The sequence below is a fragment of the Dunckerocampus dactyliophorus genome, chromosome 15 (genome assembly GCF_027744805.1).
Source record: "Dunckerocampus dactyliophorus isolate RoL2022-P2 chromosome 15, RoL_Ddac_1.1, whole genome shotgun sequence".
Classification (NCBI taxonomy): domain Eukaryota; kingdom Metazoa; phylum Chordata; class Actinopteri; order Syngnathiformes; family Syngnathidae; genus Dunckerocampus; species Dunckerocampus dactyliophorus.
Window position 1 is genome coordinate 26,658,949 of NC_072833.1, and position 18,272 is coordinate 26,677,220.

The 18,272-nt window shown below is 40.6% G+C and overlaps 1 protein-coding gene across 18 annotated transcripts in view; it reads right to left on the bottom strand.

Moving 5' to 3' along the window:
• Window positions 1–18,272, bottom strand: part of magi2a (membrane associated guanylate kinase, WW and PDZ domain containing 2a) — a 179,735-nt gene that overhangs the window by 132,654 nt on the left and 28,809 nt on the right. For 13 of the 18 annotated variants that reach the window (XM_054752778.1, XM_054752777.1, XM_054752775.1 and 10 more), the window contains exon 2: window positions 469–585. In XM_054752778.1, the coding sequence (XP_054608753.1) occupies window positions 469–585 (117 nt within the window). Of the gene's footprint in view, window positions 1–468; window positions 586–3,336; window positions 3,697–18,272 lie in introns of those variants that run through there. The other 5 variants (XM_054752786.1, XM_054752787.1, XM_054752784.1 and 2 more) reach the window with 3 other exon arrangements.

Genomic DNA, 18,272 nt, shown 5'->3' on the forward strand with positions numbered 1-18,272 from the left:
ATATGTTCACTAAAGGAGTCAGAAGAATATCCAGCGTGAAAGCGACTAATAAAGTCTGCACCAGCACAGGAGACTCCACACCTTTCATTTTGAAATGCGTCAGCTCTCGCGATGCGGTTAATCCTGCAAATTAGTCACAGACAGACGCAGCCCTCGCTTGATATTCAAGAGTCAGGCCTCGTCCAAATCAGCCCCCCAGCGACTAATCAATTACCTCCACAGCGGCCCATGGAGAGCAGATTGAAGCCGATGAGAAACAGCCGCGATACCAAGCCAGCATCCGGGTATCAACAGCTGTCTGCAAGTGTGCCAGCATCATTGCTTTGTTGGATGGTGCATCGTGCCAACACACCCGCAAAGCTCTTCAACACAGTAAATAATGCAGGGTTGACCTTAAAGCGCATCTTTGCTAACTAACAAAGTCTCTACCCCCCCAATACAGACATGTTAGACGCCACTGGAACTCACAGGGGACGGTGCGCAGGTAGAGGTTGTCCCGAATGATCTGCTGCAGCTCGTGGTCCACCGAGCCCTTCTGGAAGCGCAGGCTGAGGTAGCGGCACAGGTCCTTGTTGATCACGCCTCCTAGAGGAACACACAGGGAGTCCAAGAATCAGGCATCAGGTTGAAGGGAAAGGAACCCACTCTGGCCCGGTAGAGTGACAAACAGGGACACATGTTTAGGAATCTCAAAACACCACCACGGATACTTCCCGATCAAAATTCTAAGAACAGCTCCTGTCGCTGAACGGGACCGTCGTGGTGACGAGAGAGCTGAGCCGGAAGGCAAAGTGCTCAATTTACCCCCCCACTCCCCCACCTGTGTTCCCACCCTCACCTATGGGCATGAGCTTTGGGTCGTGACCGAAAGGACGAGATTGCGAATGCAAGCGGCTGAAATGAGTTCCACCCGTACGGCGGCGGTTCTGGCTTGAGTGATGCCCTGGGCGGACCGACGCTGTGGCGCTACAGGTGCCGCGTGCAGTCCAACAACCATCAGACACCACCTGCCAGAGAAGGCTTTTAAGAAGGAAAAAAACGTCGTCTCCTTCAAGGACACAAAGTTGGCAGTTAAAAGTCCAAATTTTGTGAGAAATTTTTTTACAAGAATAAAGTGTTGAAATAGTTGGGAAACCCCCCCCCCAGCAGAAATGGAAAACAACAGCAGTAATTTCACAAGAACAAAGTCAAAATATGAAGAGAAAAAGTCGCAATTGTACAAGTGTAAACTCACGATATTATGAGGAAAAATAATGTCATTTTAATAGCACAGTTGAAATATTAGAGGAAAAAAATGTTTTTTTAAAGTCATAATCGTATGAGAAACAAAAAAGATAAGTTGTCACTTTGGGAAAATGAGGTTGGGCAAAATGTTATAATAAAATATGAATAAAGTCTAAACATAAAAAAATGAAAACTTATGAAACAAGTTGAAATAGTTGCAAAATGGAGAAAACCCAAGAGCAAAAAGGGGCGAAAGAGCAGTCATTTTACAAGAATAAAGTCAAACTATTAGGAGAAAAAAGTTGAGATCTAACAAGAAAAAAATCGTAATTTTCCAAGAATATTGTAAAAAGTACGATATCGTGTAAAATATAGAAATAAAAAAGTGCAACTGTAAGATTATGAGAAAAAAACATTTAATTTTAGTCACATAAATGTGAAATATTAAAAAAAATGCTATTCATTTAAGAAGAAAAAAGCTCTTCAAAGGCCTGGTCTCCTTCAAGGTTTGGAATTTGCAGGACAGCAGCAAACATGGGACCCTTGACGGACCTGATGGCTTCCAACGTTACTGGCATGACAAGGAGAACCCACCTGAGATGTTTTCTACACGGCACAGTGAACCATAAATGGAACAATGGAGCTTCAGGTTGCGCGGGGGCGTCAAACGGCAGACGGCTATGTGGAGACGCTGCAGGGGCCATCCCTCATGACTGAAGGCCCTCGTCTGATTTTTCAACACTTCACAACGGACTTCTTCCAGAGGAACAAGCTCACTCTTTTGGACCATCCTGTGTGTTCCCTCATCTAAATCTAATGGAGAACATTTGGGGATGGATTTACAAAAATGGACATGAGGTCCAGGCAGTGAAGCCATCTTCAGCACCTGGAGCAACATTCCCACCAGCCTCCTGGAAACACTGGCATCAAGCACGCCCTAACCCGTTTTTCACCTCATTAACAAGAATGGCGCAGGTATTGCAACATTTTAATTCTATTTCTATTTTTTTTTAGCTATGGTCTTAAACGTTTGATCAGCTGATGAACAGCCTATTGGACTTGAATGCTTTTTTGCAATAAATTGCTTTTTTGTCTCACTCCCATTTCGTCTTTTTGCATTTTTGAAGGTCTGCTTAGACCCTCCTTAAGATCCAACAGTGCAAAATGTCCATTCTTGACATTTTTCCACAGGCTTTAACATTTTTGGTCAGGAGTGTATCATCCCACAAACCAAACCAACAAGAAAAGTACCCTCTCAACCTGCGACCCAGCACCTGTCAAACGAAGCCATGGATTGGTGAAGGTGTTAATTGGAGAATGCGCGGTGGAACGTACACCCATTAATCACCTGCAAACCCCCATGCCCTCCCTCTGTGGGGCTTTGGCTGTGAATGGATTTCCACTACAAACCAGGGAATCTCGCTGGCTCAGCATGGAGGGAAAACTAAAGTGAAGAAGGCGGGCGACAGACGAGAAGAGAGATGGAAGGCGAAGGCGCAATCCCCAGTTGGGGGGGCCAGAAGGAGGAGGGGAGCGGGGAGACAGAACAAGCATCAACTTGACCCCTCTTGGGTTCCCCCGACAAATCCATCGACGCCGACACGCACTCGTGTAATCACGTTTCAATCGACGGGCGGCAAGAGGAAGGGGGCAGGGCTTGCTTGATTGACGTTACTTGAGGACTGTCGCTTGTCAAGTCAAGGATCAGACAGCTTCAGCAAAGTCCTGGTCTTGGACTAGAAGGTGCAGGTGAATCCAATATTCAAGCTAACCTAGTTTGGAAGTTTCCAGGCATATATTGCCGTGTATGAATTACCACGCTCATGTGGCGTGCATACTGCTCTGTGTGTGTGTGTGTGTGTGTGTGTGTGTGTGTGTGTGTGTGTGTGTGTGTGTCATCCATCAGAGCCCAACTAATTTGCGGCATTCTAATGAAGGAAACGGAATTGAAGCGGGTGAGCGCATCTGCGCCTCCGTCAAAGACGGCGACCAGCACGAGTGGCCAATTTGCATTTGCATGAGAAAAGCGAGGCAGGCGAGCGGTCTGCATGCTGAAAAGGTGTGCACACGCACGGAAATCAAACACACACATACACAAACACAAAATGTCACCTTTTGCAAAGATAGCGTCCTCACTCCACAGCGTCCCCGATGCATCTGCTGTCAGAAAGGCCGCGGCAGACGGATCTTTCCCGCTGGGATTTTTGCCGGTCACCCAACTCAATCTCTTCTCGCTGCAATCGAGCCGCGACCAGTCAGCCTGCGAGCCAAGTACCCCCTCCCACTCTCTCGCTGCATGTGTGTGTGTGTGCTCGGTGAAAAAAAGCCAGGAACAGGAAGAGGGGAGCGTGGAAAATAAGAGTGACGGGGAGGCGGTGAGGAGAGTGCATCAAGAGCAAGGGAAGGAAGAGTGAGGGAGATGATCACGCTGGGAGAGAGTCCTCTTTTCTAGAAGATCCCAGACCTAGAAGCTCCCCCTGTCCACAAGGCAGGGTACTACATCGGTTTCACGCACCATCGCCTGCCACATTCGCAGCTTAACTGCCAACATTCTGCCTGGAATCTTGCAGAAACAACTCCTGCTTGGCTTACTGCGTTTGTCCTTCTCGGAAAACCAGAACCCAACCCAATAAACTCTACTGCTGAGCCTTCAACACGTCAGGACGTACTCATACCAGGACAGTCAATCCCCCCCGCCGTCTCCTGGCCCCCGCTGGCCTGCCCTCAAGTCTGCTTGTGCCATCCAATCGGTTCCTGCAATTTCCATGACTTTATGTTACTTCCAGTGCTTGGGATTAGGGATGTCCGATATTGGCCTTTTTGCCAACATTCGATAGGCCGATATTGTCCAACTCTCAATTTCCAATTCCGATATCAACCGATACTGGTATGTGTAACATCACATGTCTCCTTTCATGGAATTAACACATTGTGGTGACCCACAATATTGTTTTAGACATTCACCAAGTGTACTTCCGTTTCCGGGTCATGAAGTTGTTGTAGCCAGTTAGCTGTTGCTAAAGAGTTGCTGCTTGTCGCTGAGTTGAGTGGAGAGTAAACTGATTGGTGCCACCTGCCTCCACTCCTGTCTCATTGTGAATGGCATCTGTCATGGCCTGTCACCATAAGAAATTGTGCTACAAATCATCGGCGATAATCGATAATATCGTCATTTTTTCATGAATTATATGGCATAATATGAGCCGGTGTGTCTGGCTCGCCGCTTCCCTCAGCTCACTGTGACTCGAGTTTGTCTCTGTTTTATCGTTTGTTGTGAGGACCATCGACTCTCCTTGTGTATGATCATCAGGAATGACCTAAAGTATTACAAAATACAAAGTATTTCCACGTATTGACGCCGCTGGATAGGGGAGCCAAGTAGCCAGTAGGGGAGCCCATGGCCGTACATATATAGCAGTTTTTTAAAACCAACTTTCATTATAGGGAAAAACCTGATACCAATATCTACTGACATTGCATGTTTATGCTAATATTGGGCCGATATTATCGGACATCCCTAGTTGTGATTATTAATCAATAAATCAATAAGTTTAACTATACAATACATTTCAACTTTCTTCAGTCTTCGTACATTTTCTTTTCGCAACACTATGACTTTATTCCCGTAATATTATAACTTTTTTTTCCCCCGAAAATTATTTTCCAAAAGTTAGAACTTTATTTTTTTTGTTTGTTTCATATACACTAGGTCCCCAAGTTACGAACATCCGACTAGCGAACACTCGCGGATACGAACACAAGCCAACTGGTCTGTATTTGATTTTATTTTGCCTTGTAGTCGCTCAATCAGTATTTCTACTGCTACTGTACATGCTTGACCAGTAGAGGGCACTGTGACACTGCTAATGGGACCAACAGAGGAAGAGTTAGACTGGGGAGATACAGTGTAAAGCTAAATGGAAAGCTAAATGATACAACCCGGACAGAGCGTGTGATTAAAGTTGATGAAGAGTTAATAGGCCTGCTTAATTCTACACCAGCCACAGAACACTACCTCTTTTAGAAGAGTCTAACCACCACCACCATTTGTCCTTTTTTTCCAATAAGTCCTCCTCCTCCACAACAACATATGCTAGACCACTCCTCTTCAAAGGTAAATAACATTTATCATTACGTATTATTATATCACTTTTATTATTGTTTTTTTCATTAATGATCCTGGTTTAATATTACTACTGCATCCAAACGCATATTTACATACATACACATATACTGTATATGTATACACGTCCATGTAGTACCTATATCATTGGTAATATTACCTTTTCCCCTACTTAAGAACAATTGGACATAAGAACGGTCGTCTGGAACCAATTGTGTTCACAAGTTGGGGACTTAGTGTACTATGAATTTTAAAAAAAACAACATATTTTCTTGAATATTTCAACTCTGTACTGCTAAAATATTATTTCTCCTCATAATATTGGGAGTTTATTCTCACAAAATTTCGACTTTTTTTGCTCGTTAGAATACAGCTTTTATCCTTCAATATTTTAACTTTCATTTCCAAAATGTTTTCCAACTTTTTTCTTGTAAACTGTCTTCTCGTTATGATGACTTTATTTCCATAAAACTTTGATTTTATTCTCACAATATTATAACTTTTTCCACCTTTGTTGTTTTGCTTGTTTCTCATAATATTACAACTTTTAAAAAAGTATTTCTAAAAAGTATTTCTACTTTATGCTACAAAATTTCAGTCATTTTTTCTCCAAATATTAGTTTATTCCAGTAAAATGACAACCTTTTATTTTTTCTTACTTTATACTTTATTCTCTTTACTGCTGTTTGTCCTTTTTCTTTTGCCTTCAGTTTCCTTGTTAAATTATATTTTGAGAAAAATGATGTCATTTTAGGAGCATAAAGTTGAAATATTCAAGAAAAAAGCAGATTAAAAAAAAGTTGGAATACTATGAGAAACAAACAAAACAATGAACAAAGTTGTTGTTAATAATAATAATAATAAATAATTTTATGGAAATAAAGTCAAAATGAATATATAAAGTCATCATTTCGAGAAGAAAATGTACAAGAAAAAAGTTGATATAACTGGAAAACATTTCCAATAAAATAGCTTCTGATTTTATGAGAATAAAATCAAAATATTAAGACAAAGACACTCTAGTTCACAAGAATAAACTCGTAATATTAAGAGAAAAAAATAACATCATTTTAGTAGCATAGAGTTGAAATATTAAAGTTGTAATATGATTAGAAACAAACAACACAAAATAAAGCTGTAATTTTTGGAAAATTGGGTTGGGGAAAAAGTTATAATATTTTGGGAATTGAATAGACTGTAGTTGGAGACCCCCCCCGAAAAAAACAATATAAACAGCTGTACTTTTATGACAATAAAGACAAAATATTATGGGAATAAAGTCATAATTACAACAATAAAGTTTACAAGAAAAAGGTTGATATATTTGGGGAACTTTTTCTAAAAAATTAAGTGTAATTTTATGAGAATCAAGTCAAAATATTAAGAGAAAAATGTCCTATTGTACCTCAATTTCATGAGAATAGACTCATAATATTATCATTTTAGTAGTGTAGAGGTGAAATATTAAAGTCGTAATATGATAACAAACACATTGTTAAATTAAATGAAAATTAAGTTGGGGGGAAAAAATGTTAACTTTCTGGAAATAAAGTAAAAATATTACGGGAATAGAGTCATAATTACAACAATAAAGTTGACAAGAAAAAGGTTGATATATTTGATAAACCTTTTCTACAAAAAAAAAAAGCTCTAATTTTAGGAGAATAAAGTCAAAATATTACTAGAAAAAAAGTCCAATTCTAACAAGACAACAATGTCTCTATTTCATGAGAATAAATTTGTAATATGATGAGGAAAAATAATTATAGTCATTTTACCAGCATTGAGTTGAAATATTAAAGCCCTCATATGATAAGAAAGAAACAACACAAAATAAAGTTGCAATTTTTGTAGTAACAGTAAAAAAAGTTATAATATTATGGGTATAAAGTCATAATATTAGGACAAGAAAATGTATGAAGATTATTTAAGGAGAAAGTTTGGAAAATGTTTAAAAAAAACAGCAAAAATTGGGGAAAGAAAGTTAGCTCTTTTACCTGGATGCCAAAGCCGAGATGCCCGAGATGAAATATACATAACTTCTTTGCATATCTACATGTGCTGCTTTCCTAAATATCATCCCTTTCATGTTTCACGATGTGGCCCTCGCTGGAGGAACAACTTTGGACCCCCCCTCCCCGATGTAAAGAGTCACGTGCTTCCATGCTAGCAGTTTCCTCTCAACAGATGGATGGATGATTTGGAAGATGAGGCTTTTGTGCGCTCAGCAGGTGCAGTGCGAAACCCCCCAGGGAGGCAAACCCAGAAAGAACAGCCTGCTTTGAGTCCAAAACAAGGCAGCAGCTGGTTCCTCTCGAGGGGGATGAAGGTGCTACCAGCTAACTGTGGCACAAACTGGGTGGGCATTCGCTTTGCAAAAAGTTTCTCATTCCTTGGAGTATGGTGGGCTACACTGGCTGCTGGGTGGATTAGCGTGGTTTCATTTGTGGAGGAGGAGTAGGTGAACTTCACGTGAACCTGAAGATAAAAGCGTACCACTACTTGAATATTTGCATGCAAGAAGAGCGGCAGCCATGAAGCGACGTGTGGACGGAGTGGAGAACACAAAAGGTAGTATTATAAGGATACTTTCAGTTAGGGATGCTCCAATCAGGGTTTTACGCTTCCCGTCATCCATGAGTGAGGTCAGCAGATACTGATTACATGGATTAACTTGACATTTTTTCAATGTATTTATGATGAATGCTATTTTCCCGTGTATAAGCCGCACCCACTACATTTAGAGGAAAAAACAGATTTGTTCTTATATGAGCCGCACGTGTCCACATCATAAAGTGGCATATTGTGGCTCGCACGAGTCAGTGAGGACCAGTCAGCTCTTTATTTGACAGGAGCCAATCATGAGCTATGAAAAAAGTCATGACGACCTTATCAAGGCCATTACTCATTACAAGTCTGACTCGCGGTGTCATCTTACAAACAACATTAAACTCATCACACAGCAACTTAACGCTCACACGTTATACCTCAGAAATACACAAACATGTAAAATGAGATATTTAGTGCACAGAAAGCTTTTTTAAACTTTTCATACAACCAAACACATCTGTCTAACCTGTCTCACGACGGTCTAATTCCAGCTCATGTTCCCCATTGGTGGGTGAACAATCCAACGCTTGGTGAATCCGTGTCGGAATTCAACAGCGTCCTAATTCCGTTCAAACGTTGGCCTTCTCTCTCTGGGTGAGCTGTTTCCTTCAATGGCAGTAGTCAAATCCATTGCCATTCATCCATTCATCCATCCATCCATCTTCTATGCCGCTTATCCTCAACTCCATTGCATTAACTTGAAAGCGGTATTACTTGTACATCCATTTCTTGCTGTGTTCTGTAATGATGGAAGCTTGTCACTACCCGGTAGTGACAAGGCAATGTGCACAACGCGTCTACATTCCAGTACAGTAGGTGGCGGTGTGCACCTAAACGATGGTTGCGACCTGCAGCAACCCTACAATAACAACATCGCTGCAGCTTGGTTAATATACAGGTCAGTTTTTTGTAAGGTTTTTATGGTTGTTTTTTTTTTTAAGGGCTTTATCGTCAAAATAGGTATCGCCCATGACATGCAATGTTAGCTGGCTCATGCTAACTCGTTTTCTCTTGCTAGAACGCACTGAAAATAGAAAGAAATATGAAAGGACTGAGTTAAAAAACATAAATAGAGTGTGGGGGTTGCAGGGTTGTCCAACTTACATCACTATTAGTTAATTATTTGTCTTATATTTATAATTTCAACATTTCAATTGCACATTACTTGTTGTTTTTTACAGAAATCAGTTATCGTCGGAGCATCCCTAGTTTCATGCTTGATGATGTCAAACAGGAAGCATGAAGCCAGTGTCACATCCACGGTAGACTCCGTAGGTGTGAATGGTCGTCTCTCTCGTTCCTTCAGGCCCTAAAACGGCACTCACTCATCATGAGGATCTACCAAGTGCCTCCTTGCCACCGCCGCTGTTTGAGGACAGAGTGAATGAGTGAGCGAGTGCTTGGCAGTGCGGTTGCCTTGACAACGACAATACTCCTGTCACAGTAAGGACAAGACAGCGCCAGCGAGCTGGTAAACAAAAGTGCAGCTATTACGCGTCCAAAGCTGGCTACCATGAGGTGATTTAGCCGAATGTAGTGGCCTGTGTAACTAAATCACACAAACACACGCTAACAAAGGTGTCCCGGGCTAATGTGGCTGTGCCCCTGTCACCGCGACAACACACATCTCATTATATCTCGCCGGCAGCCCTTTTTAATTGAACTCATCCAGCCAAAGCTCAGGAGCACCGCAGTCTGCTCAGCTCGCCTCCACTGACGCCGCAAACGCACACCGATGGAAGGAAGCGTCCCAAATGTGACACTTTGTTGTTGTTATGTGCTGGTGGAAGTGAATTGTGGGTAATGATGAAGCAGCGGTGCAAAGAATAAACCTTGAAGCCTTGTGAAAACAACAAAGAGATAACATCCAGCCTTCATTCTTCTAGAAAATGCAAATAAGGATTGAGGAAGGCATGACATTGATCTTCTTCTATGAGAATGTCCACATATACTCCACAACGATATACTGTAAACATTTGTGTTATTTTGGCAGTTAGAGCATAGAAAAGCTGTTTGCAACCATCTAAATACAATTTCTTACATTATTAGAGCCCTCTAGACATGAAATAACACCCCTATAGTCACCTTCTACACTCCTATTAGCCAATATAGAAGGCATAATAAAAGACATAAGACATATAAAAGGTGTTTATCATCTTCTAAATACACTATTTGAAATGATTATAGTCATGTAAACATGAAATAACACCCCTATCGTCACCTTTACACTTCTATTACCCAATATAGTAAATATAATAAGAGAAAATAAGACATATAAGACATAGAAAACCTGTTTACCATCTTCTAAATATGCCTTTTAACATTATTAGAGCCCTCTAGACATAAAATAACACCCCTATAGTCACCTTTACACTCCTGTTACCTAATACAGTCAAACTCTATAGCGGCCACTAGAGGGAGTCTGCAAAAGTGGCCGCTATAGACAGGTGGCCTCTATAGACAGGTTGGTGTCCAGTTTAAATGTTGACCAGTAGAGGAAAAAAAAGAAAAAAAAGGGAAAAAAAATTATAATAATAATGTTGACCAGTAGAGGGCACTGTGGACTGCTGATAAAAGTTGTACAGCACTACTAGGCTTGTTATTATCATGGTTCATGGTTTTAATCCTGAACATGCATGAGTTAAACAGTAGCACATCACATAGTACAATTCACAATTTTGCACGTCCAAAAAGGAGTAGGAAGAAGCAAAGCTTATTTAATCCTACCCCTCATCAGTTTCACATCAGTTGCAATACATTTATTCACCTCTTGTTCTTCCAAGTGTACTTTGTAGGTCTACATGACAATGTAGTGCAATCATAGCCAAGGTTTTTACTTACTAAAAGGAAGCTACAGGCTTAATAATAACTGATAACTGATAAAATACTTCAGTTAAGTACAGCCGAACTCAGTTTTGCTCCCGCTGCCGCATGCATATGTTTTTTTTTTTTATTGTAGCGTCGCTGGGAGCACGTCCTGTTCCCAGCCTACTTTGCGGTAATGTTTTGGTGCAAATGCTCTTAAAGTTACATGTTTGACCAGGAAATAGCAAGCTCAAAAGAAGACGGCTTTTTTATGAGGAACAACTGACAGTTTGTGTGGATCTTGTGAATGATTGTGACTGAGCTAGGACTCAGTAATTAAAGTCTACACACGACGCCTTCATTGATTGAAAAACAAAACTTTTTCGTGCATGAAGCTTCTACTTGAGTTGGTAATTTGGCCGTTATATGCAGTCAGATATTGACCAAGGGAGACAAAATGGGTGGCCGCTGGCCGCGTTGGACAGGTGACTGCTATACACAGGGTCTATAACATGTAAATTTGCTGGGGGGGATTTTTCAGTGGCTGCTATAGGCAGGTGGCCCTTCTATAAAGGTGGCCGCTAAGACAGGTTTGACTGTATACTGTCGTTGACATAATAAGAGAAAATAAGACATAAGACATAGAAATCTGTTTACCACCTTCTAAATACAGATTTTGAAGATTATTTGAGCCCTCTAAACATGAAATAACACACCTACGATCACCTTTACACTCCTTTTAACCAATATAGTAGACATAACAGAAAATACGCCATTTAAGACATAAATAAGACATAATATGGACTCGCAAGTACATTGAAAACATATGACAATATATTGTAAACTACTAATTAAATTAATAATACGTTATACACTTCTGCACTATGTTAGCAGCACCGCCTCCACCCACTGACACAAAGAGACTGTATGACTGAGAAGAAGGCTTATTCCGTTCATGCTGTTGCTCTATAGAACAAACGTGCCAAGGTGCTGAAAGCAAAGCAGAGTGAACCCTCTTCCTGCCTGTTTGCAGGCGATAGATGAGGAAAACAGACACGTGTTGATCATCTACTTCATTTTCATTTATTGTGTGATTCATGGTCCCAGGCCTAGTGCCTGGTTTTCTGAACGCTAAATCTTTCATGTTTTAATGTTGTGACACCCCTAGCATCTTGACACGCCACACCTGTCAGGTGGATGAATGATTAATTATGAACGCTAGCTGACACACAGACGTGTGAACAGTATTTGAGAGCGATAGGCCTTTTTGCGTACATCTTTGAGTTTGGCTCCTGGAAAGTGTTGCGTTTGTATTTTTGTTACTGTATTTAGGTCACCTGTTGCTAACATGTGACTTTTTAATTGCGTTTTAAAAAGTTAGCATTCCACACACGAGCTGGGACTGGGGGAGTAAAAAAGGGAAACGACTGAGCTTGGAATTTCACTCTAAAGAGGGCGAGCTGCAGGAGGGCTGCAAAGCAAATCTATGCTGTCTCTCACCATGCAGCGTTAAAAAGAGATGTACTGTTTCTCTCTCACACACACACACACACACACACACACAGTTGTGCAGACAGGGTGACCTAGAGAGCTTCTGTGGCTCCTTGTTACAAGGCGCGCTGTCAAAGCAGTCGCCACGCTCGGCCAATCACGGCGCGCTTCAAAGGGCCCCTTTGCCCGATTGCACTTGGCAGTCTGACTCCTGATCACAGCAAAGTTGGAGTTAACATCCAACACTAAGATAAACGGATCGTGGACAACAATTCCCAGACAAACAAGCAGCCGTGCTGCTGCATCAGTGTGAGGCGCAGAAGCTCCAACAAAAAGGAGCTGCATCATGCAAACAAAGTCATTCGTCATTTGCATAGGAATTAAAGTATGCTAATGTTACTGAAGTCCACAAATCTGGCCTCAGAGACCGTTCTACTACTACCACTACGTCATAATCACGCTTCAGTACATACTGTACCTCCGTTTTAAGGTCATGGTTGGGTTCACTTTGACAACCTTTCTTTTTAGGAAAGTGCAACATCCATGGATCCATCCATCCATCCATCCATCCATCCATCTTGTTCCACTTATCTGAGGTGGGGTCACGGATGCAGCAGCCTAAGCAGGGAAGCCCTGACTTTCCTCTCCCCAGCAACTTCGTCCAACTCTTCCTGGCAGATCCCGAGGCGTTCCCAGGCCAGGTGAGAGACCTAGTCTCTCCAACGTGTCCTGGGTCTTTCCGGTCGGACGTGCCCTGAAAACCTGCCCAGGCATCCAGACCAGATGCCCGAGCCACCTCATCTGGTTCCTCTGAATGCAGAAGAGCAGCGCTTCTACTCCGAGTTTCTCAGGGATGACCGTGCTTCTCATAGGTCACAGCTGGTTGTTTGGGCTCCTACAGCCTGACTTTCCAGCCGCAGACCGACCACAGAGGTTCTTTGTCATGTCAAACAAACTCTGCGGGCGCTAACGTTTTTTTCAGGTTGCAAGACAAACTTCCACACGTCATACGTCTTTGCACGTTTTTCTGGTGTGTTGCACTTGCGGACTCCAGATGTGTGTCATGCGACACACATACACACCACCTACGTAATTAGTGCGGCCAACGCACGCTCAGATATTTTGTATCGTGTCGAGATCTTACTCCTTCATGATCACCACAACTAAGTTCTCCACAAAAACTCAAACTAGAATTTCTGACGTTTTAGGCCTTAAATTGGAATGATTGAATTGTGGGCTTCTTAAGACCCCATGGATAGCCTGTTGTTACACACCGAGTCTGCACCTGTTTAAAACTCTGCTTTTGTAGCCAAGCTAATGGCTCCACTGACATATTATTGTGTATTTTTGTCAACACGCTTTTAGACTTTTTGAGACACATTCCATAGACTTCCTTTCCCAGACATCAGCCACCACTTGCGAGGACAAACGATTTCCTGCCCGGTGCACAAAGACACCGAGTCACTATAGAAAATCAACATTTAAACAGGCTAGTCTATTTTCCAAGTAATGACTGTGCGGCGTAGCTCATCGATTTTTCTTTTCCTGCGAGCGAGAGGAGGCTAATTATTGTGTCACTAGCAGCACAGCGCTCTGCGCTTTCAGATGGGGAAAATACACTTGGTGTTTTGCACAAGACTCTGATCCAAAGTTAAAAGAATTGTATGGCGATCGGAATGAGTAAGGTACAATCAGACCATTCAATTAACTCTTTGCTTTTTTTTAGCTTTTCTTTAAGCAGGTTTTTAGTTTTTAGTTCACGTGGTTAATTGGTGCCGCAAAGTAGGATTCCTTATTTATAAATGGAATATTTTGGTAGTTAGAGCATAGAAAACCTGTTTACCACCTTCTAAATGCACAACACTTGAAATAACACCCCTATAGTCACCTTTATACTCCTATTACCAGACATAGTAGACATAATAAGAGAAAATAATACATATAAGACACAGAAACGTTGTTTACCACCTTCTAAATACAGGTTTTAACATTAGAGCCCTCTCGACATAAAATAACATCCCTATAGTCACCTTTACACTCCTATTACCCAATATAGTAGACATAATAAGAGAAAATTAGACATGTCTTGAATATTTTGGTAGTTAGAGCATAGAAAACCTGTTTACCACCTTCTAAATGCACTTTTTAAACATTATTAGAGCCCTCTAGAAATGAAATAATACCCTTATAGTCACCTTTATACTCCTATTACCAGACATAGTAGACATAATAAGAGAAAATAATACATATAAGACACAGAAACGTTGTTTACCACCTTCTAAATACAGGTTTTAACATTAGAGCCCTCTCGACATAAAATAACACCCCTATAGTCACCTTTACACTCCTATTACCCAATATAGTAGACATAATAAGAGAAAATTAGACATGTCTTGAATATTTTGGTAGTTAGAGCATAGAAAACCTGTTTACCACCTTCTAAATGCACTTTTTAAACATTATTAGAGCCCTCTAGAAATGAAATAATACCCTTATAGTCACCTTTATACTCCTATTACCAAACATAGTAGACATAATAAGAGAAAAGACATAAGACACAGAAACGTTGTTTACCACCTTCTAAATACAGGTTTTAACATTAGAGCCCTCTCGACATAAAATAACACCCCTATAGTCACCTTTACACTCCTATTACCCAATATAGTAGACATAATAAGAGAAAATTAGACATGTCTTGAATATTTTGGTAGTTAGAGCATAGAAAACCTGTTTACCACCTTCTAAATGCACTTTTTAAACATTATTAGAGCCCTCTAGAAATGAAATAATACCCTTATAGTCACCTTTATACTCCTATTACCAAACATAGTAGACATAAGACACAGAAAACTTTTTTACCACCTTCTAAATACAGGTTTTAACATTAGAGCCCTCTCGACATAAAATAACACCCCTATAGTCACCTTTACACTCCTATTGCCTAATATAGTAGACACATAATAAGAGAAAATAAGCCATTTAAGACATAATATAGACACATAATTTGCATTGGGAGAGTTACTTGTTGTTCCTTCGTCTCCTTCCTGTTCTGTACAGTACTTCCTGCGGTGGCTATTGTGTCATCAATGTCACATTACTGACACCTAGTGACCAGTGTAGAGTACTTCATATTAGGGGTGACACAAGATCTGGTGAGATTAAAAGGTGACAGTATCTAGTAGTTCACATAGCTGGAGGCTGGACACAAACAGCTCCAAAAAAAAAGAAGAAGAAAAAAAAACGTGTCTTCTTCCGACTTTGCGAGGCATCCCAGCCCCAGAAGCCCCGTGGCCAAGTGGGAAGACATGGCATGCAATTGAGTGTGCAACCCTGCTCAGACTCCACTTCTGCTCCGCACGCTCCATTAGCATCACTGTCACAGCCCGTCTGAGGGTTGAACTCTGACCTTCCATATGAAGCATTCTTTTCCTAAATGTTGGCCAGCGCGTCTTGGCCCATGCCTCACAGTCACACACCTTTTCTAATCTGCTCATTAAATCAAGCAGAGGTTAGCTTCCGACCCCAAATTTCTACCGCAGTGACATTTTGTCTACAAGCAGTTTGGTTAGTTTGGAGCTCGTTTTTGTCCCACGGGGAAGCTACAAGTGGCTATCACGTTGATGGGGTATGTACAGGTATGTACGTGTCAGCTTACTTTGAGGCCCTCCACAAGCAAGATGGTTAGAGAAGTCGGTTGCCATGTATCGCTCAGGTATTGATCGGTAATACGGCAAAAAGGAGAGGAAATGTGAAATGTGTGGAGCGTCGGTGCTGCCAAAAGTATCAGTGAGAATCTGTCTAATCTCCGGCCATCCCTCTGGAGAGTGCGTCAGCAAACGGCTCCAGGATAGTCAAAGTTATTTATATGCAGATGGGATCAATACGGATGCGCTGCCATGCCCTTGTTGTAACCGGCCTTTGTGATGGCGTGGCGTCACCCTTTAGGTCATGTGACTTATCCCAGCGGGTGAGACGGCAGCATACCAAAGAGATGAGCACACGTCTCCGCTCAAATTAGAGTTGACTCGTAGCGGTCCTTAGCTCAGCAGATTGTTTGGATCGGCACCTCGCTCCAATTGAGAATTGTTTTATTTTCCAATTTTCAATTTCTTTTTAAATAATCGGCATAAAAAGTTACTCGTCGTAATATTATGCCTTTATTTCCATAATAATTTTACCCAACCTGATTTTCCAAAAATGATAACTTTATTTAGTATTACAACTTTTTTTAACAGCATTTTTTTCTTTAAAATTTCAACTCTGTGCTAATAAAATTTTCCTCATAATACTAAAACTTTATTCTTGTAAAATGGAAACTTATTTTCCTCTTTGGAATACTTTTTTCTCCTAATATTTTGACTTTATTCTTGTCAAATGACAACTTTTTCTTGTTAGAATACGATTTCTTTTCTCTTATGATTTTGACTTTATTCTTGTAAAATTGCACATTTTTTCTCATTACAATACAACTTTTTTCTCTTGATATTTTGCCTTTATTCTCGGAAAATTACAACTTTTTCTTGTTGGATTACAACGTTTTTCTCTCAATATTGTGACTTTACTCTTGTAAAAGTCCCACTTTTTTTCTCTTAATATTTTGTCTTTATTCTTGTGAAATTGCAACTTTTTTCTTGTTAGAGTACAACTTTTTCTGTTAATATTGTGACTTTATTCTCATTAGAATTTTTTTTTCCCTCTGCATATTTTCACTTTATTCTTGTAAAACTGCAACTTTTTTGTCATTAGAGTACATTTTTTTCTAATATTTCGACTTCCTTGTAAAATTGCAACTTTTTTTCTCATTAGAATATGACTTTTTTTCCTCTTAAGATTCCAGCTGTTTTTTTTCCATTTCTTCTGCTGTTGCTTTTTTTTCCCCCCCCCCGACTATTTCATCTTTCTTCTTGTAAATGTTCTTCTTGTAATTATGACTACATTCCTATAATATTTTGGTTTAATTCTTAGAACTTCTTCCCCAACCTAATATTCCAAAATGTACAACTTTATTCGTTGTTTTGTTTGTTTCTCATAATTTGTGCTACTAAATTATTGTTATTTATAATAATTATTATTTTTCCTCATAATATTATGACGTTATTCTGATAAAATTGCAACTTTTTCTTGTTGGATTACAACTTTTTTCTCTCAATATATTTACTCTATTCTTGCAAAATGACTGCCGTTTTTTTCCATTTTTGCTGTTTTGTTTTTTTTTTCCAAATATTTCAACTGTTTTCTTAAATAATGTTTATAAATTGACTTCTCATAATATTATGACTTTATTCCCATCATAATTTGACGCTGTAATTGAGTCGCTGCTGGGCGTCACAGAAGGAAGGAAGGCAGGCTTTGGTTTGGTTTGGTGCACTCGTGGTCCACATGAACACACGTGCTTAGCCTGTGATATTAATGAAACATTTATGCGGCGTTGAGAGCCTTTTTGGGACCCAGCCGCTCGGCGCAGGCAGAAACCATCCCTCTTACCGTGCTCCATTTTCAGCTTTTCAGGCTATTTTTGCATGCAGGTGCAGGCTTGTGTAACGGGAGAGCGTGTGAGCGCCAGGCGTGGAGCGGGAAAAGTGGATGCGTGCGCTCCTCAAGTCAGAAACAATGAAAGGATGGCGGATGCTGGGGGGGCTTTGCTCTGGTGAAAGCTCAAGTGCGGCCCCTGTGGGAAGTGTGGCGCTGATAGAGGAGAGAGCAGGGGTGTCCAAACGTTTTCCAGCAAGGGCAGCATAGTGAAAAATGAAAGGATGCAACTTTGCCACTTTGATGTTTTGTTTCTAATAAGTTGTTTTTTTTAAGTGCACGTCAGTTTGCCATGTAGGTGAAAAAGGTTATTATTAGTAGTATCAACTTCCCGCTTTGCTCTTTTTCCACTTTTGTTTTCCTCATAAAATTACCATTCTTGTAAAATTGCTAAACTTGTAAACTTTTTTCTTGTTAGAATACAATTTTTTTCTCTTACTATTTTGACATTATTCTTGTAAAATTATTGCTGTTTTTCCATTTTTGCTGT